Genomic DNA, 27,725 nt, shown 5'->3' on the forward strand with positions numbered 1-27,725 from the left:
AGAGAAGATGCAGGTAGGTGTACATTTAATGTGTATCAGGAGGGAGTGGAGGATCCTCTATATATAAGAGCAATCTTGGCACTGGCCGTGCTAAAAGATGGCAAAGAGTACGCAACAAGTCAGTGTCCTCGGCCTTGTGCTGCTGGCCCTTTTGGCCGCCTCCCCGGTGCTGGCCGCCCGAAGGAACGTTCGCAGAAACCAACAGAGGGGTGAGTTTTTTTAATTGCCACAAAAATAAACACATATTAATTATCTGCGAAATGAATAGAGGAGATAAATTTAACTATTATTGGTCATTTCAAGTAAAGAATATAGACTTATAGTTTGAAATTTTTTTAAGGATTATAGAGTTAAATTGTTTTGAGATAAATATAATTAAACTTTTCTGCTTCTCTAAATTAGAAAATATATTAATTTTTTTACAGAAAATTTTAATTTAGATTACAGTAGATGACTTTAATCGAGCGATATTGCTTCCTTGAAAATGAAAATGATGAAAAATGGGTCTTAAAGTTCTAGAAAACATCAGATTGTCATGTATTGTCTCTTTTTTTTGCATTTTAATTTTGTGTAAAATTTTAATTTTGTTGAGCGTTAACATGCAATTGTGCCAATTATCAATATTAATTTTATAGAATTTTATAAAGAATAATTATAGGAATTATAGAAATGAAGAGATCGGACCTTTCCTCGTTGCGAAAATTGTTTTTATTCAAAAACAAATGGCTCCTCTACTTTCGATCATGGCCTGAATGTTTTTTTTTTTTTTAATTTTGCGGTTTTTTTATTTTTATTTTTCTTGCTCAAGAAATATAGTCGCAGACCATGACCAAAACCATTAGAGTTATTTTTTTATATAAATAAACAATTTCTGCAACGAAGAAAAGCCCGATCTCTTCATTTCCATGATCATATCCTCGAGTGTCTATTTCTTCAAACAAATGAAAATAATAATTTCAATAATTCAAGCCAAAATTTACAAACTGAACTATAACTTTTGTTTTCTCTTCTTATTTTTCTTAGAAATCTAAAATTATTTTGAAGCAAAGCAATAATCAACAATAATGATGTTAAAAAAAATCTCAAAAGATCCAGTTTTGCGAGATTAAAAAAAATCATTGTCGATTCACTTTCCTCTTTATGCTCAAACCGATTCAATTATTAGCCCTGTATTTAGACTTTTCGACTCCCGAGCAGATTTTGTCTTGGAAGCACTAATCATTATCAAGGAAGCGTCTGCACAAAATACAAATGTAAAAGGCCGAAAGAATCATAAAAGTGGCATGTAATCACTGATAATCACGGGTCTGATTGTTATTTAAGAGTCATCATTGTGTCCGATTCCCAAGTCATAAATATGCAGATGACGCTCGGTAATAACAACAATAATTCCAGGTTCAAGTTTAAGGCTGGGCGGTGACATTCGAGCGATTCTCACGCGCTGTGGTTCCAGTTATGCAATCAGAGGCGTCATTAAAGTGCCCTGTGCCGTTACCCAAATGAGCCCGCGCACACCTTTTTTTGGGGCTAATTTGCATTCGGTCCATTGTGAATTTGTTTATTATATTTTCGATTTAAATTCAAATTTTTTCAAACCATTCAGAGCCGGTTTGGTTATAATTTTGACCGAGAAATGAAATTGACAATCGGACGAGAACTGGTTTTTCTATCTCGTACGTGGGCTTTATTATTTCATACTCGCTTTTAAAATGCATTATACCTCACCATCATTTATGATTATTGCGAGAAGAAGAGCGGGCGACAGGTATAATCGTTGGCAGTGACATTGACCCTTCAATCTCTCACGTGCGTGAGCTGCATCTTGAGAGCAGGGCACTTTTTTTCAGAACGGGCAGTGCCAGCAGGCGTCAACGGACTGACGCTTTTTTATTGCGAATAATGTTACAAAATCAAGTGTTGCTCATACAAGAGGAATTTTAAACAGATTGCATGATATGCGCTTGATTTGCATTTTATACCGAGTCTCACCAGAACCAAGAAGTACAATAAACTTTTTATTTTTAAACAATAAACTGACCGTTTGCCAACAAAAGTCTCTTTCCATTTTTAAGATTTATCAGATTTTTACAAAAAAATTCTTAAATAATTAAGTAACTTGAAATAAATATAAGTTAGTGGAAAATTAGTAAAATTAGATATTTTTTATTTTGTGCGATTCAGATATACAAAGGTGAGTCAGACTGTTTAAAACTCAATTCAATTTCAATCGTTGAAAATAATTTATTTTTGAAAAAAAAGGAATTGTTGGACAAAACGGCACCACCACTAGCAATAATGTTTTCTAAAACATCCGAGATAAAAAAACCCCATCTGCCGCGGTGAGTCTCGGTTGACTTGGTTTTTGTTTTTATCACTTATGCAGTTTTGTCCTTTTAACTGGAAGTACCACTTAAATTAACTATGCGAGGAAAACCATTGATAGATAATAAATTTTTTTAATTATAATTTAAATTTAAAACATTTAAGATTTATTTGCCTGGATGAAGTGTGCAAATTTAATTTTTACATTTATTGACAGCTATTTTAATTTAATTACTGTTTTTAATTTCTTTAAAGTAAAATAAAGAAATGAATATTTTGTATACACCTATTTCTGCAATAATAAATGTTGCTCTCATTCCGAGTCTGAAAAAAATTCCTTTGAAACTAAATATTTTTCTATCAAAATTTAAATTTTTTCGCTCCTCTTTGTTACTGCTTGCAATATTAATTTTAATAATATTGTTTAATATACTCTCTTTGATTTTTTTTTCCGGCAAAAAATCAAATTCCTTATTCTTCTTCCCCGCCCTGTTTTCGCCAAATCAAGGAAATGAACCTGATCTTTTATTGACGCCGAGCGAGAGATGGTGAATTTCCTTTAAAGTCTCGTTTTCCCGCAAGGCACGAAAGAGAGACGTTTTAATACAAGTTCCTCTTCCCATGCGAATATATATGATGTGCTTATTCCACCCATTCTTACACTCCGCACGCATATATTATAAAAAATAAATCGTCCGGAGGAAATATTCATAAATGGCAAGCGCAGTGATCTGATCGGGAGCGAAAAGGGCTTCACACCCACTCGCGAGCGCGTGCAGAGATGAAATATATATAATTTTCATTCTATTTGTGCCTCCGCACCGCTGCCTGCCCTACAAGGACTGCCTGCATTTAGCGCGCGCTCCATATTTGCCACAGAAGCACTGTTGAGAGTTTGTTTCATCTGTGAATGAGTTACTTATGCACGGTCCACGGCACGTGAGAGATGCGCTTTGCTCGCAGAACGTTAACTGAATTCTTGTTATTTATGCAAAGCATTCAGCTCCGGCTCTTTTTAATTAATTACATCAACGGAGCAAAGGAAAATGAGAGAGAGCTTTGCAATTCTCTCTCTCTTTAATTGTGTGCATTTTTATTATGCATGCAAATATTTGCGACGGAAATTTATAAGTGCTTTGCAAATTGCGGGGTGTTCTAGTTTTAATCCAAGGCCGCGATTAGGCTGGGAAAGAAATTAGTGATTAAAGAAAAACGTGAGCTCAAAATTACTATAAAATTTTTTATTTAAATGATTCCAGTAGACACCAAATTTCAAACTGAAGTTTAAAACTTATTAGTAAGTAAATGATCAATTTGTTAGAATGTTTTTTTATTAAGGCGAAGGCCTACTTTTTACTCTTCTTAAAAGCAGGAATATATCCCAATTTCTGACCTCTCATAAATCATAATTTATAATCTTTAAAAATTGCTACAAAAGTAGCTTTAAATGTATAAAACTTTATAGCTCATTTTTTCTATAAAAGTTAAATTATGTTCAACTTTAAAAAAAAAATTAACATGTGACGCCTACGTGACGCTTTACGTATTAATTATATTTAAACTATAAGCAAATAACAAAATTTTATTTCTTATCATTTTTTTTATATTTAGTTTTTTTCCAAATATCCATAAACTTTATTTACAGTTATTTTAATTTTTAAATTTATATTTATTTATTTTTTGTGAGATGTATTTTATGAGTATTGTATCTGAGTGGTAAATGCTAAATAATTTATAATTAAACTAATTCTAAAATGGTATTTAGTAGAAACAGTATTGCAATTGGTCCAATTATTAAAGGCTACTTCTCTCCAATTCTCTTTAGTAATCATCGTTGGTTTTATATAATTCCCAAAATATTGATATGATCTATCTATCTTGCATTTACTCTGCTTATTCGATGCTTTCTCTGAAAATAAGTGCAAAAGAAAAAAAAGGATACAAAAATATCTAGAATTTGCATTTTGTATTCTTCATATCTTTGTCAGTGCTGAAATTCCATATTTTTACATGACTCGAGCTTGCCGAGTTTTTGCGTTTTAAGGTACCAAATAGAAATGTGCGCTCATCCCGTTTTTCGTCTTTGCAAAGCTTTCAGCTGCAGAGATCCCTTTTTCTCTGGACACGGCTGCGGGTTTTGAGGCTTTGCCGGGGCTAAACAAGCGCCGAGATAAAAGAAACTTTTGCGTTGCTCCCTCTCCATTCTGTTGCAAAAAGACCCGAGTGCAATCGATACGTCACTCTCCGCGCGCAAAAACAGATTCGCAGCCAACACTTTGCATACAAAAAGAGCAGAGAGATGAAAGAAAATCTTTGGAATCGTCAGCGGTCTCATTTGCCTTGATGTGGCCATTAAGAGCGGCAACAACTCAATCATGAACCGACTTTGCCAGACTTTTGTTCTCTCCCCAAAGAGCAATTCGGAATTGGGGCGTCTCTTTTTTATTGCCTCGCACCTACCCTTAATTTTATTTTACTGCCGGCAGCGCTTTCGAGCAAACCGCTAATTTTCTTTTACGCGTCCGTTTCATTACTTCTTCGGTCCGTCGGCGGAGAGAGAAAAGACGTACGCTTTTCTTCTTATGTGTGTGTTATTTTCCTCCTTTCATCCGCATTACGAGAAATATGCAAAGGGCAGAAGGAAAAGTTTTCCTTTCAGCGCGCCCAAGGAAGCCTATTAGTTTGAACAAGGGCGTATCAGGGCGAGGAGAAAAAAAAGTATGTAGAAAAGTAGTATGCAGAGAGCGAGCGTCGGATGGAGGAAAAATCGGGCCGGCCGCGTCGCTCGGGATCTGAATATCAAACGCCAAGAGTGGAGAAAGAGAGCGAATAATATCTGAATGCTCAAGTGCTCTCTCTCGCATCCCAGATGATATAAAAGTCTAATAATAGATCACTAAGATTTATTACTCTCGCTCCTCTTCCCGATATTACCATAATCATCGCTGGAATAAATTTTCCCGAGCTCCTTGAAACCGGATACGCTCCGGTGAATCACTTTTTTAAAAATTGTTTCCAGTGGAGAGATTCACTTTTTTGACACATTTCTCCAATGAACTGCACAGTGACTGTCACGACAAAGCTTTTTCCAATAATATCTTAAATCCTATATTTGCATGAAAAGTTTTGAATTTAAACGGAGATATTCAATAATTACGTTTTAATTAATTGCAATAACTTCTAAATTGAGCAAACAACACAAATATTTTCAATGGAAATTTAAAGGATTTTAAATAGAATAAATAATTATCTGAATATTTAAGTTTGGTTTGAACGAATGAGTTCATTTGTTCATTTAAATTTCAAGATTTATTTTCAAAACATTAGTCTCAGAATTTAAAGCTAAATTTCTATTTCTCCTTGAAAATTAAAACTGAATCTGGAATAAACCGATTAATATGCATTCAATAAAATTATAATTAACTGCAGATTCGAAAGGAAAGGAATTGAAAAACTTTTTCTGAAATCCTAATAATATTTTTTAAATTTGATTTTAAACATTTGAGTAATTAATTAACTAAAGAAAGATCCAATTTTCTATTTCTCTATGAAAATGACCCAGAATTTAGCAGATTCTTTAAAATATTGTCCCAATAGATTATTTTCATATAGTGATAATATAGCAAAATTTAAAAGAATTTAAATGAAATTTCCAATTGCATCCCAGCATGCATTAAAAAGACACTCAATTAAGCGCAGGTAGCTGCCAATTTCCCCCTCCTAGACGCATACTCACCTGTTCCGACTCGTAAAACGCAAAATCACTTTCGTCCTTCAATAAACAAGCGAGTAATAAAACGCCGAATTTTTATTGCAGTCGCAGGTGCCAGTCTTCCGAAGGAGGTTCGTCGCCAATGGCAAATGGCCGTCAACGTGCCCCCCGCGTTCCTCCTCAAGCAAGACGCGTCCGAGCTGCCCCCGGCCGCCCCCGGACACATGTGGGTCCAGGTGCCCATAACCGAGACGCCGCCTCCGTCCGAAGCGCCCTTCACGACGACCGAGGCGACCGAGTCGGCGGCGGCGGCGGCCGAGGGCAGCACCGAGGCCACGCCGGTGTCCGACCCGGAAATGCTGAAGAACTGCAAGGAGCCCCGAGGACAGTTCGCGCACCCGGACCAGTGCAACAAGTTCTACAACTGCTGGGACGGCTTCGTGGCCGAGCAGTCTTGCCCGGGCGAACTCGTGTTCTCGGACCAGGGAGCCTTTTGCGATTACAGGGACAACGTCGATTGCTCCAGCAGAGGCGGCGACCCTCCTGCGCAGACTGAAGCTCCTGCTCAAACAGGTAGGTTTTCAATTTTATAAAAAAAAATTGTATATTTTAAATTATTATTATAAACTATTATTCATTTAGTCAATTTATGAGGGACTTTCCATATGAGGCTTAAATTTTTTTAAATAAAAATTTATAATTGTTATCTAAAACCATTTTTTTTACAATGAGTCCTTTCAAAACTTTATAAATAAGTAAAAATTTAAAATTAATTAGTTATTATTATTATTATTAATTCTTTCAAAATTAGTAATTTAATTTAAATATCTTATTAAATTTAAAATATTATTTTTTTAAATAATTAATTGAGAGTGTTTAAAAATATATGATAATTAATATAATTTGATTATTTTGAATAATCCAAATTACAAATTGTTTGCAAAAGAACAGAATTAACAGCACTTTTTTCGGCGTGTGGTTAAAATTCGCGAAATGTCGGATTAGGATTTTCCGCTTTATCCGTCCATTACAGATTGCGGAAGTCGGCTCCTTTGTTCTCAAAGTTCTTTTGAACCCGGGCCCCGCTCCCTCTCAATTCCAAACAAAAGCTTAGGCTGCCAACTCTTCTTTCAGGGCAAACTTTGGAGAATCAACTCGTGCGTGCCCTACTTTATAAAATACACCGCGTATATATTGGCCCTGGCAATCACTTTCCAAAGACTAAATTAAGTGGCGCCGGAAGTTTTGGTATAAAATTATTGCTGCATCATTGATGAAGATGAGCGCCTGTGAGAGATAGAAAGGGAAAGTCCTATTTAATCTGAGGTAATAAAACCTCGCGGCAAACTTTTCGCTCATGTTTACCCTCGAGGCAGCCCCTTGTTGATGATGATGCAGTTGAGACTCCCTCCACTCATCAGCATAAAATTATCATAATGGCAAGAGGGGAAGATTTTTAATTATAAACTGTTGGCACCATTAAGGAGATTAAAATTTGTCCAAGATATAAATCATCTGGATGGCTTTTGTTAGATGATTTGTTTTGCAATTATTATAATTCTGAAAAACGTTTATAATTTTTATTTTAATTTAATTTAGTTCCAAAGCATAATTATATACATTTCTTTAGCGTAAATTTATGCAGAAAAAGATTTTTTTTTAATTTGTAAAAAAATAATAATGAATGCAATGGTAATGATAATTATCAGGAAATTCAGTCTCATAATATAGCTTCGATTCAAAATTACTTACAAAATTGAGAAATATTACAAAACATATATATTAATGTGCATAAAAACTCAAATAACTTTTAAAAGTTTATTAGAATCTGTGGGAAAACTTTCAAATTTGCAATTATTAATTTTTAGGATTTTCAACTTATTGCTTCCTTTGCTAAATTTTATCCTTTTTATTTTTATCAAACTGGAGAGAATTGAAAACTGTCGTCGGAGAGCAAATCGGAAAAGTTATTTGAGCAGTCTCGGAAAATAAATACACAAGGCACGTAGCGCATGTACGCGATGTGTGACGTCCACGGATGAGAGGAAGGAGCAAAAATAAATTGCAGGGTGTTCTCTTTCGCTCGCTGGCGCCGCCGGGGTGTTTAGTGCAGGGCGTAAATCAATTGACACGGGGTGTATTGGAAAGAGCTCAAAGATATTTGAAACGAGACGCGGAATTGATTTTGGCGCGCCTGCCCCATACCCGCTTTGTTGTTCGCCTCTCTCGATATTCCTCCTTTGTGTGTTGCGCGCATATTGAAATATTGAAAAGCGAACTTGCCGGCCAGCGCAGAACCATGAAAAGTTGTAGTGCACGTTCTATGCCTCCCTTTCTCTCGCTCACCCGTAAAAAATACACATACGCCGAGTGTGCAAATGGAATTCTGAATGCAGAATTATTTCAACAGATGAAAATTTATTCGGTCGGAATCATTTTTTCATTTTTTTTTTCTCTTTTTCAGGCGAGTCCAGTTCGGAGAGCGAAGCGCCAGTCGAGTCTACGGAGGCGCCATCAGGGCCTGCCGAGGGAGAGGAAGAGTCGGAAGGAAACAAGGTTTCCGAGGAGCAGTTGAAGGAGGACATCGGTGAAGGGTGCAAGTCGCCCTTCGCCAGGTACCGCAGCCCCAAGAACTGCGATATTTTCATCGTCTGCTCCCACGGAACTCCGTACAGATTTGAATGCCCCGAGACTCTCAACTATAACGAGGTATGTAATTATTTTTATTTCCAAAACTATTCCCGGCACTCTAAACTGAGGTTTAAATTCAAATATCACCATAAAATTAGGATATAATCGATCAAAATCAATCAATTTATGGAAATTCAGAGGATATTAGAGAGCATTGCACTAATTAAAAGCATGTTAGTGATTTTATTTTATTTTGAAATTAAAAAAATCATAAATCAGTTGCAAAAAGAGAACGCAAAATAAAAGTCAATTGTTCGTTTCAAAGTTGAAAAAAAAACTAACCCTGGACAAATTAATTATTCAGATTATTAGACAAAAAAAAAGCTGTAATGTAATGAGGGCAGCTTTTTTGTTTTTCCTGGGCTGGTTTTTCTGGGACTTGAAAGTGATGATTGAAAGTTTATTTTCAACTATCTGAGGAGCTGCTTAATTTCAGGCAATTAATAGACAGCTTTACTTTATCCTATTTAAATGGGCAAATATTGATTGTTCAAGATAAAATGTAAATTAAAACTGAAAAAGAATATTCATGAATACATTTTTAAGACTTGCATATCTTTACAATTTTATTTAAAAATAAATTTAAAATCTGATACCGTTCAATTCTAATTATTATTGTTAAATAATTCTAAATCAAGTGATGACAAAAAATTAAATTGGAGAAAAACTTTGTATGATTCATTTGTAAATTGAAATGTTTAATTTTTTAGCTTAAAATAGAGTAACGTAAATTGTATAATAATGGTGTAAATTTTATCTCCGAAACCTACGTTTTCCACTAGTATTAAAAGCATGAAGTCATACATTACTCCAAATGTCTGTACTAGACACGCTAACTTCTCAACTCATATAAACAACCAAAGTTCACGACCTCATCCGACCCTGCATCACGTTGGTCAGTTTAGCCAGAATATAATTTATTGCGTCCAAGCCTGCATCCGAGGAAATCCTTGGTCCGTACATTTTGCCGGCGGCGCTTCTCGTCGTTTGCGAAACAAAGCACGTCGGGCCCGTTTTGCGAAATGCCAGTCTGGCCGAGCTCGCAAATAACGAAAATAACGTCTTATTTATTTTGTGTTTGCGGCTGCATAGTGTGTGTCAGTTCACGTCGCGAGCAGCAATTTAAATTCAAATTGAGCACGGGGCGAGCAAACATCATGCATGGCGCTCCGAGGAATTACGCACACTTGCTTGCTTCGGTCTGCACGCAAACGATGCGATGATGATGATATTCTCCGGCCCGAGAGTATAATATGAGAGACAATGTGTGTTCGCTCGGATATTTGCAGACTGCCTTGTATGTTTGCCACAGTAATTAATTGAGTATTCCCTTTGAGTTCATCTCTCGCTCTCTGGGGCGCGCGTCTGCAGAATTGTGCAAGATGAGCATTAATCATTTAATCGTGCGCCGGGCAGGTTAGTTCAGTCGTTGGCCTGCAATTCGCTCATTAATATTTATGCCAGGCTTTGCTGCTGATGAAGAGATTTGGCTTCGATCGCGACATGTAGGTGGGAATTGCACCTAGAATTTCTCTTAAATTCTGTTAAATTCGTCAATCTTACTTTTGTTGGCGTAAATTATATAATATTTGATTTCAAATTCCAAATTTACATCAATTCTATGATTAAACTGATAAAATAATTTATGACATAAGTTGCAATAATAATAAAATAACAATTATGCCACCATTGCCACCAACGAGTCACAAGTGTTTTACACAGCATTAGCAATAATTCTGATTCATCTTTCAAAGTACTTTAATTTATTTATATATTTTTTCTGTGTTAAATAATATTCAAAATTTCTTCAAAATAACATGCAAAATAATAAGATAAAATTAATATTGCAATAAAACAAACAAATTTTATGTAGTAAATATGAAAAAAATTAATTAAATAAGTTGTTAAAAGTGCTTTACTTTTAATTTAAATTATTATATAATAAATATAATTAATTTTTTTATAAGTCTTACTGTTTACTTGTCTTTCATGTATTTAATGCAATGCAAAGTTGAGATCTTGTGTGTATTGGCAGGAAAATTGCAGCTTCTGTTATTTCTCTCTCGGTGACATACAAACGTAATCAATCGCGAAGACGCGCACAGTTAGCGCGAGTCTAATTGAGGCGGAATGTCGCTTGCTCGGAGGTCATGCGACAGCTCAAGAGCTGGTTACCGTTCATAGGTGTAATTGCTCGGGTGGAGAGAGCAAAGGAATCGCACTGCTCGTTTTTATTAAGGGACATTAATTCCGTCTTATCTTTCCGCCCTAATGACCAAACGCGCCGCAAAAAAAGAGGCAGTCGCAGTTGTTTTGGATCGGCTTGCGACTGGTTTTACGGCGTTTTAATGGCTTTGGTGTTGAATTGAAAGAAAGCTGGGCGACAATGAGTAATGGCGTAATCAGAGGTGTTGCCAAAGTAAGCGATTTACTGTGCCGGTTTTATACTGTCTGTAAATTGCGGCATGAAATTCAAGATGCTAAAAATGTGGAAATACTTTGGTATTTAGAAAGCCTAGAATTAATTTTTTTAGATAGGAATCAAGGTTATTCTTGATGACAAATAATTAATTTCTAAAACGTTGTAGAAGCTGTAAATTACAACAACTGTAAAATGAAATATAAAGTAAGAAAAAATTTATGTAAAAAGATATCTGGAATCTGTTGGTATTATTTCAAGATTTAAAAAAATCAAAAGATTTTTTTTTGACTGATCCTTTAATCCATTTTTTACGTTTAAAATTATTTTTGTAATTTTGAAAAAATATTTTTTTTCCATTTACTTTAGTTTAATATTAATTAATATGTATTTCATTTAATTTTTAAAATTATCTTCTTTTTAACACTAAACATTAGCATATTTTTGGTCTGCAAAGTCCTCTCTCAGGCCTCTCAGGATATAAACCTTTTTTTCGTTTTTATCTATAGCACTCTGAAAATATAAATATATTTTTTTCCCACCTCACTCTCTTTTTTGCAACGTGTCCAACGATATTGGCCCATCTCACAAAAAGGGTGCCGCCGCAATTGCCCCGACACAAGAGTATCTTTTTACCCGTGCAGCACCTATTCAACGATAATATATTCGCACGGAGAACGAATGTTTTTTGCCGAGTGCGGGCGAATTTTCTATGTATATTTTTGCGAGTTGTCGCGAGCATTCTAGAGCTCTCGGTTCGCGCACAAAGCAATATTGTTGTTTTATTGTGACAGATTTGCTTTGTCTCTTTGTGACATATGGAATGGCGACGCATTCAAATTAAACGCGAAAAAGCGCCGGATTCAATGACGATCGGCGCGAAAAACGACGAACCATGGCGATGCACTCTGATGATATATGATTGGCAAGGGACGCACAATAAAATGCCACCGGGACTCTCTGGGCGCTCATAAATATTCATACGACGACTCGCTGAATTTCACCACCAGTGAATTTTGATTTATATTTAGAATCAGTTTTTCGCCAATAGTTTCTGAAAAAAATTAGTAATTTTGAATGAATTTCCATCTGTGCCTGAAAATAAGGGAAATTAAATTCTGAAAATTATATAAATATGTATTGATGTACTTTTGATTTTGAATTGTGGGTTTTTTTATTTTGAGAAAGTAAATTCTGCACAAAAATATTAATGAATTTCACTAGCAATAATACAGTTTTATATTTTATTCGTATAACAAAAAAATTATATAGAAAGTATAACACTTAAAATAATTTACCAGGATGAAACAAAGATCCTTTTTTTTAAATTTTCCTCTGCAAGACTTTTCCCACAAAAAGCATTTTTTGAACGTTAAAGGACTTGAATCTCGATTTCTAAATAACTAAATTCAATCAAATTGGCAAATAACTAGCATTTCAGATCAACCTTCTTTCACGGTTGAAATAAAATTCTGTATGATGAGAAAAAAAAGTGAATCTTCAATAAACCTGCTTAAGCGCGTTTTTTTTATCATGGATTTCAGTGCTAAAATTTCAATATCTTTTTCCTTATAATTCACAGAGGCTCTTTCGTGGCTCATACTTTGAACAATTTGAAAAAAACTGCAATCACCCAAAGATCAAAAGAAAAATATCAATAAATTTAAATTAAATTAAGCAATTTGGGGGGTATAAAAGCAAAAAAAGGTTGGGTAGCAAATTTAGCAAATAAATACATTCCGGTGGAAATCGATTCAAAGCCTCTTTGCAGTTTCCAACCTTTTGCGGGAACTCGTATCAGGCGCAGACAATAAAAGCTCTCGCGCCCAATCCACTTTTATTCTTCCCAGAGCCGGAATTTGGGCAATTCACGTTGCGCGCCCCTCATTGAATTAGTCGCGCACAATAGTAAAGACAACGTGTTGTTTTCTTCTTCCTCCTGCGCGAGGAAGAGAACTTCATTTGTGCCGCATTGTTTCGCTTTACGTGCGCGACAAACGCAGGCTGCCATACCTGCTTGAATTCACTGTAATGGGGTCGAGGGAAATTATTTCAGCGTAATTCAATTAGCGCTCGGCGCGTGCGATTCTTTGAAGTTCTGGATCTAATTAGCTTCTGCGTGTGATTGCAGAACTTGGCCGTGTGCGACTATCCGTACAGGGTCGACTGCGGCAACTCGACCTCCAAGTACCCCCAGGGAGAGCAGCAGCCGTCGGACGCGACGCCGGCAGGACCGGCAGCCGAGCCTGAGAAGACACACGAGCAGGTTTGGAGGTACTTTTACCAGCAGCAGCAGCAAAAGTACCCCCTGCCCGCCGACCTCTCCGCCTACTACGGAGGATTCGCCCACCTGCCACCAGTCAGAATTGCGCCAGGTAATTAAAATTAATTAAAATATTTAAGTTCAATTTTAAACTATGAGAAATTCCTTAAAATTTTCTTTCTACGAGTCAGAAACGTTCAATATTTTACAGATAATAATATTTTTCAATAATTACAAGCAATTATTTTGGGATGAACGGCCACAAATTGGGTTATTTTATGATTTTTCTTTTTTTCAATTGGCCAAATTTGTTGACAAACTTAAATTTTGTAGTAGAAGTTCACGTTCGAGGGCTGATTCATGGTGATTTGAATTTAAAATTCGGCTTTTCCTCGATGGGTTTTTGTGTGCTTTTTTTAAATTTTTTTTTTTTAAGAAAAACCAAAATCCTGCTCTACATGTTTCGGCTGCAGCCATAATTCATGAGCTGTGAAATCATTTTGACAGGAATTAATAAAAAATCAATCTTTTGTCAAAAATGATTTTTCTTTCAAAGTGAAAAGTTATTTAAATTTACACTTTTTCACAACACAATTTTTAACACAAAATTTGAAATTGAATGAAGAAAATTTTGTTAAAGCAAATTAATTGTTATAATATTGTTTTTCTTAAACAATAAATAACTCACAAAAACCCATCAAGGAAAAGCCGACTTTAAATTCAAGTCACCATGAAATTTAGTTTTGTTCGCACTTTTCAGGAAAAGTGAGGAGAAGATTCAGTTATTTCAATTTAATTGAATTTTTTACTTACTAAATCGATGAATCTATGCTTGTTTAGTAATTAATTCTAAAATTTTGTAAGATAATTTTATTTATCTTACTATTTTGACTCTTCCTTGAAAATTCCAAATATATGAACTATAACGCAGCTTTTAGAGAGGGTGCAAAACTGAATATTTTTCAACCATCTCTTTGCCTGCCCAGATTGCAGATTCCGCAGGGCTATTTGTATTAAAAAAACACGACCGCCGGCTGTGGGTTATTGACTCGATCGGGCCGATAAAAATCTCGCTCTCGGCACTCTCGGGCCGTTTGCTTTGCGCCTCTCTCGCTCATATCTTTGTCGCCCGGCACTAGTTTTATGTAAATTCAAAAGTGGGTGCTGCCGCCGCCGGCTGCTTATTTTATGGGCACAAATCCAATTATTAAAAAAACCCGTGGCGCATCGATTGGTTTGCGGAGCGAGTAATTTTATTATTTATTCTGGTGGCGCTGGAGCCTTTTAAAATCAGTGGCTTGGTACGCAGCCGGAATAAGCAAGGGACAAACAAGAGTCTGATATGCCCGCGGAATTTTGCGCGCAGTGAAATGAGCTGTTCCTTTTCCCTTTGTTTGTTTTTATTCGCTATACATGGCAGTGCTGCGGATGCCAAAACGGCTCCTCCAGAGCGAATAAGGAATTCGAGTTGCGCAATCTTGGTTGCGAAAATAAGAAAATTGGATTAAACTTTGGCCAAATTAGTTGCGCAGCTCGTAATACGCGCTGCCAACTTCAGACGAAACGTTCAACTTTAAATTACTTCCTCCAGTTCTTTGCCTTTGATTTCGTCTTTAAAAAAAGCTTACAACTGCTTTATGAAATTTTTAAGGATTAACAAAAGTCGGTAAAATAGAATACTCAGAAATGTATCTCTATTTATTTTATTTATTTATAAATTGAGAGCGAGAGGGTAAAAAAGGAGGTGAGAATTGAATTTATTCAAAAAATGTAGATTATAATTTAATTTAAACTTGAAAGTGTTTCAAATGATGGGATTTGAAGAACTAATAAATCACGGTGATTTGAAGTTAAAGTCGGCTTTCCTCGATGGGTTTGTGATTTTTTTTTTTTTTTAAGAAAACACAAAACTCATCGAGGAAAAGCCGACTTTAAATTCAAATCACCATGAATCAACCCTTGATCGTGAAATTCTACCACAAAACTATAGTAAATCATTATTATGGCAGCCGAACCTGATCATATTATATCTGAAATCTCATATCCCTGTGTTTAAGCAAAGTTTCAAATTGCCAAGTAATGAGGGAACGCAGCGGGCGTAATCAGGGGCGCCTTTGAAGCCCAAAATGCAAATCGGGGCAGACTTTTCACCCCCATTATTATGCCCTTCACATGTATAAAGCGTGTAGAACCCTGGCCGTGATTGCTTTTGCGCCCATCCACTCGGCGCTGATGCAATATTCGAAATTAAATCACCCCGCCTTGTTTATCATCCGAGCCTTTTATTTCCTGCCAGTGTGTTTACGTCGGCAATTTGATTTGCGACGCCGATGTGACGCAGTAAAAAGAGCAATATTTTTCTCGGCTGCGTGCTCGGGTTGGCCAATTTGTTGAGCTCTCCAACTGACACTGAATGCACCGAAAAACTTGAGCAAAATGCTGAAGAGGCAAATATTTTTTTATTGAGAAAAAAAAGACAGCTTTAATAGAGTCTTCAGCCCTAATTCATGAGAAAATAGTTTGAAAAGGGAATAATAATATTATAAAAAAAAAATTAAATATTAGATAAAACTTTCTTCTCAGCCAGAATCAGCTTAACTAATTTTTAATCTACACTACTTACAATTAGCAAGAAGGTTTTTTTTTAATATTCTACATAAGGTATTTTATGTTAATCATGATTTTAGGCAATAATTTATATTTAGTTCAATGTTAAAATGTATAAAAAAAATTAAATTTTTTGTCTTTTTCAGGATTCGTCCGCCAGCAATGAGGGACATTATTTGCACCAACCGACCGACGACAACCGTTTCCTCCACTTCACCCCCGACAAACCAACCAACCCCCGACGGTGCTGGGTTCATAACACTAACACTAAAAAGGGCTCGAAAAGCGGCCTGAGGAAGAGTTGATGAAGAGGCACTTTGTCCACTTTGGCCCGCGTGGGAAAATGATCGGCGGCCGTTTTTCACATTTGCGTTGAATCGCCTCTGCTGTTTACGGCGGCGTTTTATCACGTGCCGTAAGAAATTTTATCCGACGGCTAAAAATTCCCTTCGACCTCCTCCTTCCTCCGGCCGCGTGTGCGAAGCTCCTGGGCTTATTTATTGGGCAATACCGCGCGTCCAGCCGAAAACTCACCCCTCGCCTCTGGCCAGGCGAAACACAAACCATGTGAAAAAAGTTGAAAAAAAATTGAAAGCTCTCCAAAGAGATGCTAATTTATACAACTGACTAATAATAAATATATTTATTTCTGAGTACAAACTAAACGTGTTTTAATTATTAGAATTATTATTTTTCCAACTTACATGCTTGTTTTTTTTTTCTTTCAATTATGAGATTTCAATGAAAGTTTAGAGTAAACTGTTGTGTTATTTAATGATAAAATTTGGAACAAAATAGTAGTTATTAATTAAAAATAAAAAATAAGACATTATTTGTAAAAAATAGTCCGTTCTAATAAATTTTGGACAGCAAATATTCTATGAAAATGAAGTTCCAAAAAATACAACTTAATAAATAAGCGGAATCTAATAAAAATAAGGGGTTTTGAAAGTCTCAGTCAATCAGCTCCTTTTTTTAAATTTTTGTCTGCTGCCCTTCTGAATTTCCATTATCTCTGCATTTAAAAACTATGTGATTTCCCAAACTGTCTATGAAAACATATTTTAATTTTCAGCTGCTGAAATGAACACAAATAATTAACTATATTGTTGGCAGCAAAGCTAAAAATAATCAAAAGTAGCAAAATACTATTATAATTTTAAATTGTTTCGGCAAGTGCTTTACTTATCAATAGCAAACCCTGCTCATCAGCTCTGTTATGTTGGCCAAAAAAAAAGATGTCTACCTCCCAGAGCCATAAGGCCCCATGTCTCTGACGGCTGCTGTGTACCAACATAATTTCGGGACGAGCAGGGTTTGATCAATAGTTGAATTGAATCAATATAAATCGGTGAAATATGAAAATTTTCAAATTTGTGTACTTTTTAAAATTTATCTCTGTAAAATGAACAAATATCGAACTAAATTACCATAAACTGAACTACAGTATTTGCTTTTTTTCGTTGATGAAGACTTACTATAAATAAACGCTTGATTAAATTATTTGAGACGAAATGGTAAACAGAGACGCCCTCTACAACTTTTCTTTCAAAGAGCAGAAACCTGCTCGGGGAATAATTCCATCTAAACCCATCTCATTTCAGCAAAAAAGACGTGCCCATTATTTTTCTTGCAACGACGTCCGTTCGAAATTAATTTCCCTCAACTCGCGCGTACGTCTTTCTGGGGAAATCTGACTGGCAAACGCGGTCGGCGATTCTCGAGCGGCCGCGCATTGAAATACGTTCTACGAAAAGCCGCACAATAAGTTATAATAAAAAAATCCTCCGGGTGCCACACATTGTGCGGGACATTAACGCGTCGTCCCCCGGGATTCGCAACTTTCTTTCCGCGAGAAAATAATTCAGTCGGCCCTTTTTTCCGGCTCGCGCGAGCATCTCGTACAAATGTGCGGATCGAGAGGCGGGAATTTTTATCGCCCTCCACGCTGCGGTCGTTTCTATTACTTGCCGTCGGCCCAAAGTTTGCAGGGCACACCATGAATTTCCACCGACGCGCACGGGGCCTTCGGGGAGGGAAACGCGGCTGTCGAGAATTGCTGGTGCTCAGCCTATTCTTATCCGTCCGTCCTTACCTGGAACAAAAAGGAAAGGAAAATTTAGTTCAGCAAGTTTTCCACTTAGATTTTTTTTAAAGGTTTTTCAAATACCAGAAAATACTAAAAGCAAGAAAAAAATCCACTACTGAAGGAAAAAATTTACAATTTTTTTTTAGTCAAATTGTTATTTTACATTTCTAGTCTCAAGGGGTTTAAATCCTGATACGCAGTGTGTTTCAGTATTGCGAACGATTTACACGTTTCAAAATACAGAAAAGAACTTGCTTTGTCAGTTATTTTAGTAGCATTGTAATGATTTTTAAATGATATGAATCTTATAATATTATATTAAATATTCATAGACATAATAATAGCAATTGTTGCTGGTTAATATGAATAGCCATGCAGGCCACATTTTCAGGATATAGATTAAAAGCTGAGCCAGATTTTAATTCATAAAATAAAATGTTTATGTATAATTATGAAATTGAGCATTGATACATTAATTAACACAATTGCAACTATAAAAATTAAATAACTCAATAAAAACTAAATAATTGTTTTTAATGTTTTAAAAACGTTAAAATATTTATATTATAATAATAAAATTTTAAAATTGAATTAGATTTCAAATAAATTAGATATACAATTTGTACTTTACTTGAACAATTAAAATAATTTTGTTAAAGCCTTAGCTGACAATGATTTCTATTGTTAAAAAAAACGTTCCTTTCTTTAATTAATTTTGACCATATGATATAATTTTTTTAGAAATCAAAAATTCTCACAAGGTTCAAGTGATTTTAGGTGGGAAAAGGTGAAGCTTTGATTAAACCCTCGAGAGTTGAAATTTTTTGTTCATGATTTGGCGACATAAATGATTTTTTTCTGCTTTTTAATGCAAGGTACAAAAAATTATAAATAGCCCTTTTGATACAAAATTAAATCGTTTTTTTTTTTATTCTCACAATCAGTAGACAATCAAAATTTCCAATTAATTAATATTAAATTTTAAGCAAAAAAAAAACCCCGTCGACAAAGTTTTTTTTAACAAAAGAAGTAATTAATTTGGGGGAAAGAAATTAATTTAACAGGTAGAAACACCTTAAAAATTTATTCCAATTTTGCCAATCATTGCACGCGGAAGGTGACCTGGTGAGAGGCAAAATTTTACATAGGTGCTTCTTTCAGCGCACAAAGCCGCAATTAATCTCAATTTTCGAGTCAAGTGGACATCAAAAAGGGCTGCCGATCGATAATGCAGCGTGATGTATAATGAAAAGCGCTCTCGCATCGCAACGAGATGTGCAAAGCAGGACGAGGCTGTGTTCCGATGGCATATTAATTAATCTCGTTTCCAAGAGCCGTAATGCCACTCAGCGCCGCGCGCCAGCCCGGCACTGGCGCAGATAAATTACATTCACTGTCAATAAAAGCCATCGCGGCCGAAACAATATTTTGACTCGGTGCTCCGTGCGATGGAATGCGAGAGAGTGAGTTTCGCTCTCAGTCGGAATTGTGCTTTATCTGATTTTATGCACTTCCTGGTTGGCCGCTCGGCTGTAAACAGCGCAAATGGAATTCGCGCGAGGCAGTGAGGCCCGCGTGGATATCTCGCGCGTCGATGGCACAGACAGGACAGTCGGAGTGTTTCGAGTGGAAAATCCATCAGTAAACAAGAGCGTGGCACAACACACAGGGCACAGATAAAAAATAAATAAAATGAAAATACGTGGAAAAAGGGTTAATAAAAAAGGGCAAAGTTCTTTAGCCCTTGAACGAAAAGTAGAGCGATGCATTTTTATTCAAACATCCCTGAAACAGTTCATGAATTTTTTTACAAATTAAGCAATACTATATTTTTTTAAATTTCTTATTTAATGTACGTAATTATATTAAAATAAATTAATATTATAGAATAAAATTAGTTGAAATTAGTTAGGATGAAATTTATATCAAAGTTTTTACATCATATTCTCATATCTCTTAAGAATTTCATAATTTTAAAATTTCCTGGATTGCTTTAAACCATTTTATTTCCACTGTATGCCATTATTGAACTATTCTGCAGTTGTAAAACAATCGCGTTTGTCTTATAATTTATGGATATTTTGTGTTTAGCTCAAATTTCTTTGATTAAATATAACAAAATCCTCTTAAGGATTCATCAATTTTCATGAATATTTAAAAAAAAAACTCATAAAAAGCAGGTGAACTTTGCTTCTTTTAAAACTAATCTCAAGAGCTCAAAGCGTAATACCCAATCTACTTCTCACCGTCGGGGTTATGCAACCGGCGCGGTCTCCGGTGCGTCCCCGGTGGCCTACATCAAAGTCTCGCAGGCATCCATCATGGCAATTTCACAAAATGCAATTCAAATTTCCATCAGCAGGCCGGGGACAAAGAGCGGCCGGGTCGGCTTTATGGAATATTGATTGACTCGTCATAAATTGCGTTTGGTGCTGCCGTGTGCTGATATTTTGCAAGAGAGACCGGCGCAAAGGGTCTTTGCATCATAGATTAAAATCTCTCCGGGGAAATTAAGTTTATGCACAAGAAACGAGGCCGGGTCAAAAGAGGAAGATACGACCCGGTCGACTTGCGAAATGGTAATTGCCGATGAAGGTCACGGCCCAAATAATAATCTCCTCTGGTGAATCGCGCGGTGTGCAGAAATGGGAGGGACGCGATTCCCAACTTGTGTTTCAATAAAGCGGAATTCGAGATTCAGGCTCCTTCAGGATCTCATTATTTTTAATGATATGCTTCCACTTCCAGTACTGAGAATTGGAGACGAATTAATGATCAAATTAAGAAATAAAATGTGAAGAAAATAAATCTTCCTCTTTTGTACTGTTATTGGCCTTGTTGTAAAAAAAAAAAAATGCTATTCTACTGGAAAATCAGATTTTATCCAAATATATCGAAGCAATTAAAAAAAAAACGTGAATAATTTGCTACCCTGGAAAATGCAAAAAAAACAGACATATTGGATTTAATCATAACAGATTTGCTAAATACAATTTAAAAATTTTTATATAAAGATTTTAATATAAAGTGAATTAACAAGTAAATTTTAAAGTATATATAAGTAATATTTTAATTTAAATAAATTTTTATTTTTATAAATAATTAATTTATTAATAATTATTTAATTTAATTTTACTCTTTTTGAAACGCATCAAGGAAATTTAGGCACAAAAGTGAATTATAGTAATAATCATTATAATTTTGTACTTTTTATAAATAAATTCAGCTTTTTATATCTTATTTAAACAAACGACAACGGTTTCATGATTAAAAACTGACAAGCATTTTGTTTGTGTTTTTTTAAATTCTACATGAAGTTCATCAAAGAGGCCACGAATTTTGTAAACTAGCTTCTCTATAAATTATCTCGCACACAGTTAAAATTTAATTTGGTGCTCTTAGCTAGCAAAATGTTTGACCGGAGGACACAAAGTGTCGAGCAAAGTAAATTTGGCGCGGTCAGCTCCGAATTACATTAGCCGGCTGCTGTAATTTAATGAGTGAGATGGCCGGGCAAATTGCAAATAATTGTGCTCGGGCTGCGCTAACCCAATAAAGCGAGAGGGTGGCTCCGGCCTAGCGAGGGAGGCCACTCGATTGCCAAAGCCCCGGGGGAGCGACACCGAGAGAGACAAATTTCTTCTCTTGGTTTAACCGGCTGAGAATCATAATAGGATCAAATTAGTCCGATCTCTCGTCGGCCTTTTTTTGCCCACGCAATAATCGGCCGAGGAATTCGTCTGGTACAAATCGTCCTCGAGAGTGAAATGGCGGGTGAGGCTCTTTGGGAATGAGGAATGATTATTCAAATCTGCACCACGCTTAGAATGATGGATGGAGGATAAGATTGTTTGAGTTGCCGAACTCTCAGTCAGAGCTGAACGGATAAAACCATTAAATCAGTTCACAGAGCACGGAGGCTGCCGCGTCTGTTTGGACCGCAAAAGAGATTTCTACCCCAAATCTGCAGCCCTTTCTTGAAATGAACCTTGACCAATACTGCTGAGCTTTTTGAACTTTCTATAGATTTCATTGATTACAAATTGTTTTGAATGTTATTTCAGATTAATGAGTACGATCCCAGGATAACTGAAACCCATAATTCAAGTTAGGCCTTTGGATCGCCCTTGAATTTTTTCTCGAGCTAAGGTCAAATTGAAAAATCAATTAATTGTGCAATATTATTTATTGATATTTTGTTCATTTTTTTTTTTTTTATTAAAAAGTATCCTTCTTGTTTATTCTGCCTCGTTAAATTAAAAAAAATATGATTATAAATTTAATTGAAATAATAAAAATTTTACCAGCTCTTATCATTAATTTATCACATTTCTGTTCTGGGTCACCACCAAGCTGGTATTTCCTTGCCAGCAATTAACGTAATTAAAAACGCACATTAACTGCTTAAAGAATTATTGTCATTGTTGTTTATTTGTCCAAATTGTTACATCACATTGTTTACATACATTTTTTGAAAACAATGGACAAAACGGCACCATCGCTAGCAAAAATTTTGCTGAAATTTTTGAGATCAAAAAGACCCCATCCGCCGCTGTTGGCAAAATCGTTTTTAAAATGTTTTTTACATAGTTTAAATAAAAATAAAATGCTAAATTATTAAAATCACCAATAAAAAATTGCAAAAGAAATATAATTGAATTTTATTTCAATTCTAAAATTAATATATTTTGTTTCTGTTTTGTTTGTGATAGTTTATGACAATCTATTTAGTTTGATGAGAAGCAAGGAAATGTTTTTCTCAAAACAGCCAAGTAGGCTTCTCTGTATCTCCTATTCATGACTCCATAAATGACAGGGTTAAGAATAACCGAAAAATAGTATGGATACTGATGCAAGAAGTGTTTCACTGAAAACCAAAATAATTTAAAAAGTGGTAACTCTTCCATGTGCTTTTTGTGATACCTGCGGGAAATTGAACGTTGTCTTTGTATCCACCGGATATGATCACAAAAATGGTGACAGGTGTAAAGCATATAAAAAATGACATTGCTGTGGCCATCACCATTTTTAAAAATCGCATGCTTGTGTGAAAAGAGGGTGCCATAGTCGAATCATGTCTGAAAATTGTATTTATTTTACTTTTATTTTATAAAAAAAAAAATTATAACGAATCACCTTCTAACCTTGAAGTAAATGCTAACGTAGCAGAAAATTATTACCACCGCATTGGTGCCGAAAATGCAAAATGTCAAAATCGAAGAGTGCGTGAGTGTGACGACTGAGCAAACACCACCATCGTTGTACTTCAACGAGGCTGTAATTAAAAAAAATTGAATTTTTTTAACATTGAAAGAAACATTTATTTTCACCGGTGACATCGAAAAAGGCCAAAGTAATTGGAAAAAATGCGATGAAAGGTGAAATCGCTAGAAGAATTTTGGCGCTTCGTTTGGAAAATAGTTTTTTGTAGGTTTCTTTTGGCTTTGTCATTTTTACCCACCTAATGAAATTTCCAAAGTTGATTTTTCAATTAATGGATAAACTGACTTACCTATTAATTGCAATGAAAGACATTAAAATGATTGCCAAGGATGGTGAACCGTAAGACAAAAATTTGTCAATGTAGCAGGCGACTTTGCCCAGCCACCATTTTCCTTTGGCAATGAAAAACGTGGCATTGAGCGGAACGACGACTAGACTTGTCAAAAGGTCGGAAATCGTAAGCCTAATCCAAGATTTTTTAATAAAAATTAAAAAAAAATTAATAATAATAATGCTTATTTACCCCATGATAAGCAAACCGATCGAATCGCGAAATTCTTTGAAGAAAATGAATATGCTGAAGGTCAAGCAATTTCCAAGAGTTCCGATAACTGCACAGAAAAAACTACAGACGAGCCCCAGATTCCACCATAGACCGTCCATGCCTGTTTGATTCTCCTTTATTACTATGTACAACAAAGATTACGTTTTCTAATTTAAAAATAAAAATTTATCGTGTAATACGTTGTGAAATTTTATCGTGCAACCACTTGAAATTATAGATAAGAGCAGGATTAAGGCCAACCGAGAACATTGATTACTTTCAAATGTTTAACTCCACTACATTTCCTTATAAACTTCAGATTTGGTGCTGTTGCTGGAAAATTTAACTGAAATTATAGAGAGGAATTATAATGAACGCGCGTGCAATTAGAATTAAATTTTAACTGCGGCTCAAGGCAGTCTCTAATTTGAAATTTGACGTCGGTTGCATTTGTAAACACACTTTTGTAAAGTTCCTTGTTCGTTTGTTGGCCTTTATTTGCTTTCATTAAAGCTGCCGGAATAGGAGAGCGGTTTACTCAGAATTAACCCAAGTACGTCTCTCTTGTGCACGCGAAATTAGCTCGCGCGCACGTTTACATATTACAAGGACATATTATTTTCAGCAAACTCGCTCAGCTGCTGCTGCCGCGAGATGAGAGTCGAGCGAGTGAAGCAACATGCAGCGCTCAATGTACCAAATGGGGTGCAATTCTCGCGGGTTGGCGAATGGCGAATTCCTCAACCAAAACATGCACACGCTCTGAATATGAGCGTCGATTTTGCATTTTAAATTGTTCTGATATGACTACAAACTTAAATTTTATTCAATTTTTTTCTCTATTTTTTATTACAAGACGCAAGAATAATGGAAAAAATTAGTTTAAAAAAAATTAAGACAAACAAGTTACGTTTTTGTTTTGTTTTGCAAGTTGAAATTCCATTATCAATGCTCATCTGTTCCCGCAAAAATCAATTTGAGCATCAAGAGAAGTAAATTAATTCATTAATGCTAAACCACATCATTTGATTTAAACAGCAACAAATTCCACAATAAATAATAATAAAATTTGAAAGATTTTTTTCGGTTTCTAAATGAAATTTAAAACTCCAAATTTTTTGTATAAAATTCCATACAATTGGAAAGAGCTCTCGGTTTAAAATAATTAATAACATATTATGAAAAGTCTCATTCCAAATCGCAAAACAGTGGAAATCTCTGCCATCTGCCCTTAAAAGTATGTGACTTTTTGACACTCTTTCGTTCATAGCTCCAGCTTGGCAGGGTATCTTTAAATTTTTTTTGTTTTTTTTTTGTCATTTATTTGGATGAGTTCATGTATGGGGCATAGTTTCCCTAAATTCGAACCCAATAAATATTTTTTCTTGAACCTAAAACTACTTTTGTATTCAAATTATGTTTGTATATTTTACAATTAGTAAATTTGTTTTCTAGAGATGGTTTTTAATCCTCCCTCATTTTATTTTTCACTTATGTGGTTTGGCTTGTTGTGAGTTAATAAAAAAGAATTGAATATTTTGTTCCCTTTAAAGTAACCTAAACTAGCCCAAAAAAAAAAACTTGTTAAAAAATGATTCTTTATTATAATGGAAATGAAGAAATTGGGCTTTTCCTCGTTGCAAAATATTGTTTTTATTAAAAAACAAACGGCTCTACCAAATTGAAATAGGGTCGCAGACCGTGACCGAAACTGGTAGAGCCGTTGGTTTTTTAATAAAAACAATTTTTTGCAGCGAGGAAAAGCCCGATTTCTTCATTTCCATGATCATCTCCTCGAGTGTCAACTTCTTCAAAAAAATTCTTTATTATAAGTTTTATATAATTTTTTAAAATTGTTTTTTTATCTTAACTAAAAACGTTGCTTGTTGTTAATAAACTTTACTTTCTAAAAAAGTGAGAGAAGAAACAATTGTTTCCCGAAAACCTAATATTTAAATAACTTCAATTACATTCAGTAATCCTCTACTCTCTCATATTTAAATTTATGTTTGCTGCTCCATATGCAAACCAAATATCCCTCGGCTGGAATAAATACCCGCTCGCGCAAAACAAAAACAAAGCCGTTCGCGTGGAAACGCAACCAAAAGGCAATTTAATTTACATTTAATCGAGATGGCCGTGGGGCGCGCGCAGCAGATTCAATTTAATCTTTTCTTTCTCTCTTTTCCATCCATTACTTTTGATTATCATGCTTTCTTCTTTGTCCGTGCGTCCTGCCGGCGTCACTTGCTCCCATTGCTTGCTCCTTTTCTTAAACCCGGCCGTAGCTCAGGCTGCACAAAAAGGAGAGAAAGGCAATTATCTAAATGTGCAGAAGAGTCTGAAAAGCAGAGGCTTTTAAAGAGACCCTTTTTTGCGCTGCACCTTAATCGCGCTTTTCCATCTGTCACGCGGCTGGCAAATATCTCGCATTGCTGGCCAACGCAATAACTATAATTCCTGCCCGAGATCACAAATCCCACGGAGGTTTCGGCCGGAACGACCAGATTCGGATCGGGCTCAGGAAAGGATTTACGTTCGCGTCGGTCAATAAATCACAGGCCAACTTCTTTGCATTCTATTTGTCTCTCACTTAATGCACTTGGAAGAAGGGCTTGAGAAATGGGCTTTCGGCGTTTGTCTTCGAGCTTGCTCTTTAAACGCTATCAGATTGCTGGAGTGTTGTTTTTTGCTCAACGCAGCCCAAAAAGGAACCTTGAAAACTATTTCATTCTTTTTTTTTTAAGAAAAAGTAAATTTAATTTTAAGTAAGTTTTTTTGCTTATTTTTTTGAAAATTAGCCTCGTGGTAACAAATATTTGAGCAATATTTATTTGGAACTCTAGAAAATGGGCGTTTTATTGATGGTAAAATTTATTTTGGCTCAATCTGAATATTGGTATAATTATGAGCTTTAATACTGTTTTAAATATTACTTCCTGTCTTAATTATTTTTTAAATTTATGAAATATTTGTATTTATTTTATTACTTATTTTAAGTAAATAATAAAATTTGAATTAATTTACTAATAAATAAGTTATATGTATTATTTAAGAATAATAATTTTATATAAATTATCTAGGGAGAATGATTTCAGATCGAAATTTAAAAATTAAGAATACATTTTTTGCGTCAATTGTTAGGAGACACCTTTGTGATTAAAATTTGTAAAAAAAATCAAACTATTCTATTACGAAAATAAATTTTTAATTCAGTGGCAACAATATAAAATATTAATATTATTGAAGAATTGATATATCATAGGAATATTGGATTATTTTCCAATATCTCCTCTCTGGACCTTGTTTGAAAAAGGACGATCACAAATAACGCACAGCTCGATCGACTCTCTGTCGAGAAAGGGAATGTTGTCATTCAGATTTTCTTTCGCTCTCTCGCTCGCCCTGCCGAGAAAAGGATTTAGGCGCCGAGCGTGAAATTGACGCGCAGACGAAAACAATTTGGCGCGGCGTGAAAACTTTTCTTATTTCGACTGCTCGATTAATCATTCCCCGGACCGCTCTGAATGAAAATGCCTGCCGCTCTCTCGCGTCCGTCTCTCATTGCTAAGGACCAATATCGCACATTCCTAAGCGCGCCGCAGTGCTGCGGGTCCGCATCTCGCTCTCGACAATCATCGCACCTACTTGGCACCGCCATTGCGCGCCTCGCCTGCCACCCAGGATGATTTACAACGCGCTCGCTCGCTAACGCCGCACTTAATGAAGAGAGAATTGCATGCTAATGTGTTTGTCTCGCTGACGTGCCGCAAAATAACGAGAGAGGCGCAATTATTTCGCTTTTTAATTTTGTATGCAAAAGAGGTGTTAATTAAAATGCAAAATATTGATTTT

General features: G+C 35.4%; 3 protein-coding genes across 6 annotated transcripts in view; 1 reads left to right on the forward strand and 2 right to left on the reverse strand.

Annotated features, from left to right (window-relative positions):
• LOC132200170 (uncharacterized) overlaps window positions 1-27,725 on the reverse strand; it is a 163,868-nt gene that overhangs the window by 40,381 nt on the left and 95,762 nt on the right. The gene's annotated exons all lie outside the window — the stretch shown is intronic.
• On the forward strand, window positions 49-16,673 carry LOC132200169 (chondroitin proteoglycan-2-like). The gene is made up of 5 exons (XM_059625421.1): window positions 49-209; window positions 6,140-6,607; window positions 8,499-8,743; window positions 13,276-13,519; window positions 16,161-16,673. The coding sequence occupies exons 1-5, from the start codon at window positions 98-100 to the stop codon at window positions 16,178-16,180; spliced, it is 1,089 nt and encodes a 362-aa protein (XP_059481404.1). The 5' UTR covers window positions 49-97; the 3' UTR covers window positions 16,181-16,673.
• Window positions 22,604-24,195, reverse strand: LOC132201018 (melatonin receptor type 1B-B-like). Of its 2 annotated transcripts, none has more exons than XM_059626878.1 (7): window positions 24,094-24,195; window positions 23,850-24,012; window positions 23,616-23,789; window positions 23,434-23,564; window positions 23,240-23,378; window positions 23,027-23,181; window positions 22,604-22,970 (listed from the first exon to the last, which is right to left on the reverse strand). In XM_059626878.1, exons 2-7 carry the CDS (start codon window positions 23,987-23,989, stop codon window positions 22,831-22,833), a joined length of 879 nt encoding a protein of 292 aa, XP_059482861.1. In that variant the 5' UTR covers window positions 23,990-24,012; window positions 24,094-24,195; the 3' UTR covers window positions 22,604-22,830. The 2 variants fall into 2 exon arrangements, with proteins under 2 accessions (XP_059482861.1, XP_059482860.1); XM_059626877.1 differs by having other exon boundaries at window positions 24,071-24,195.

The sequence above is a fragment of the Neocloeon triangulifer genome, unplaced genomic scaffold (genome assembly GCF_031216515.1).
Source record: "Neocloeon triangulifer isolate White Clay Creek 2 clone unplaced genomic scaffold, ASM3121651v1 ptg000014l, whole genome shotgun sequence".
NCBI classification, from domain to species: Eukaryota; Metazoa; Arthropoda; class Insecta; order Ephemeroptera; family Baetidae; genus Neocloeon; species Neocloeon triangulifer.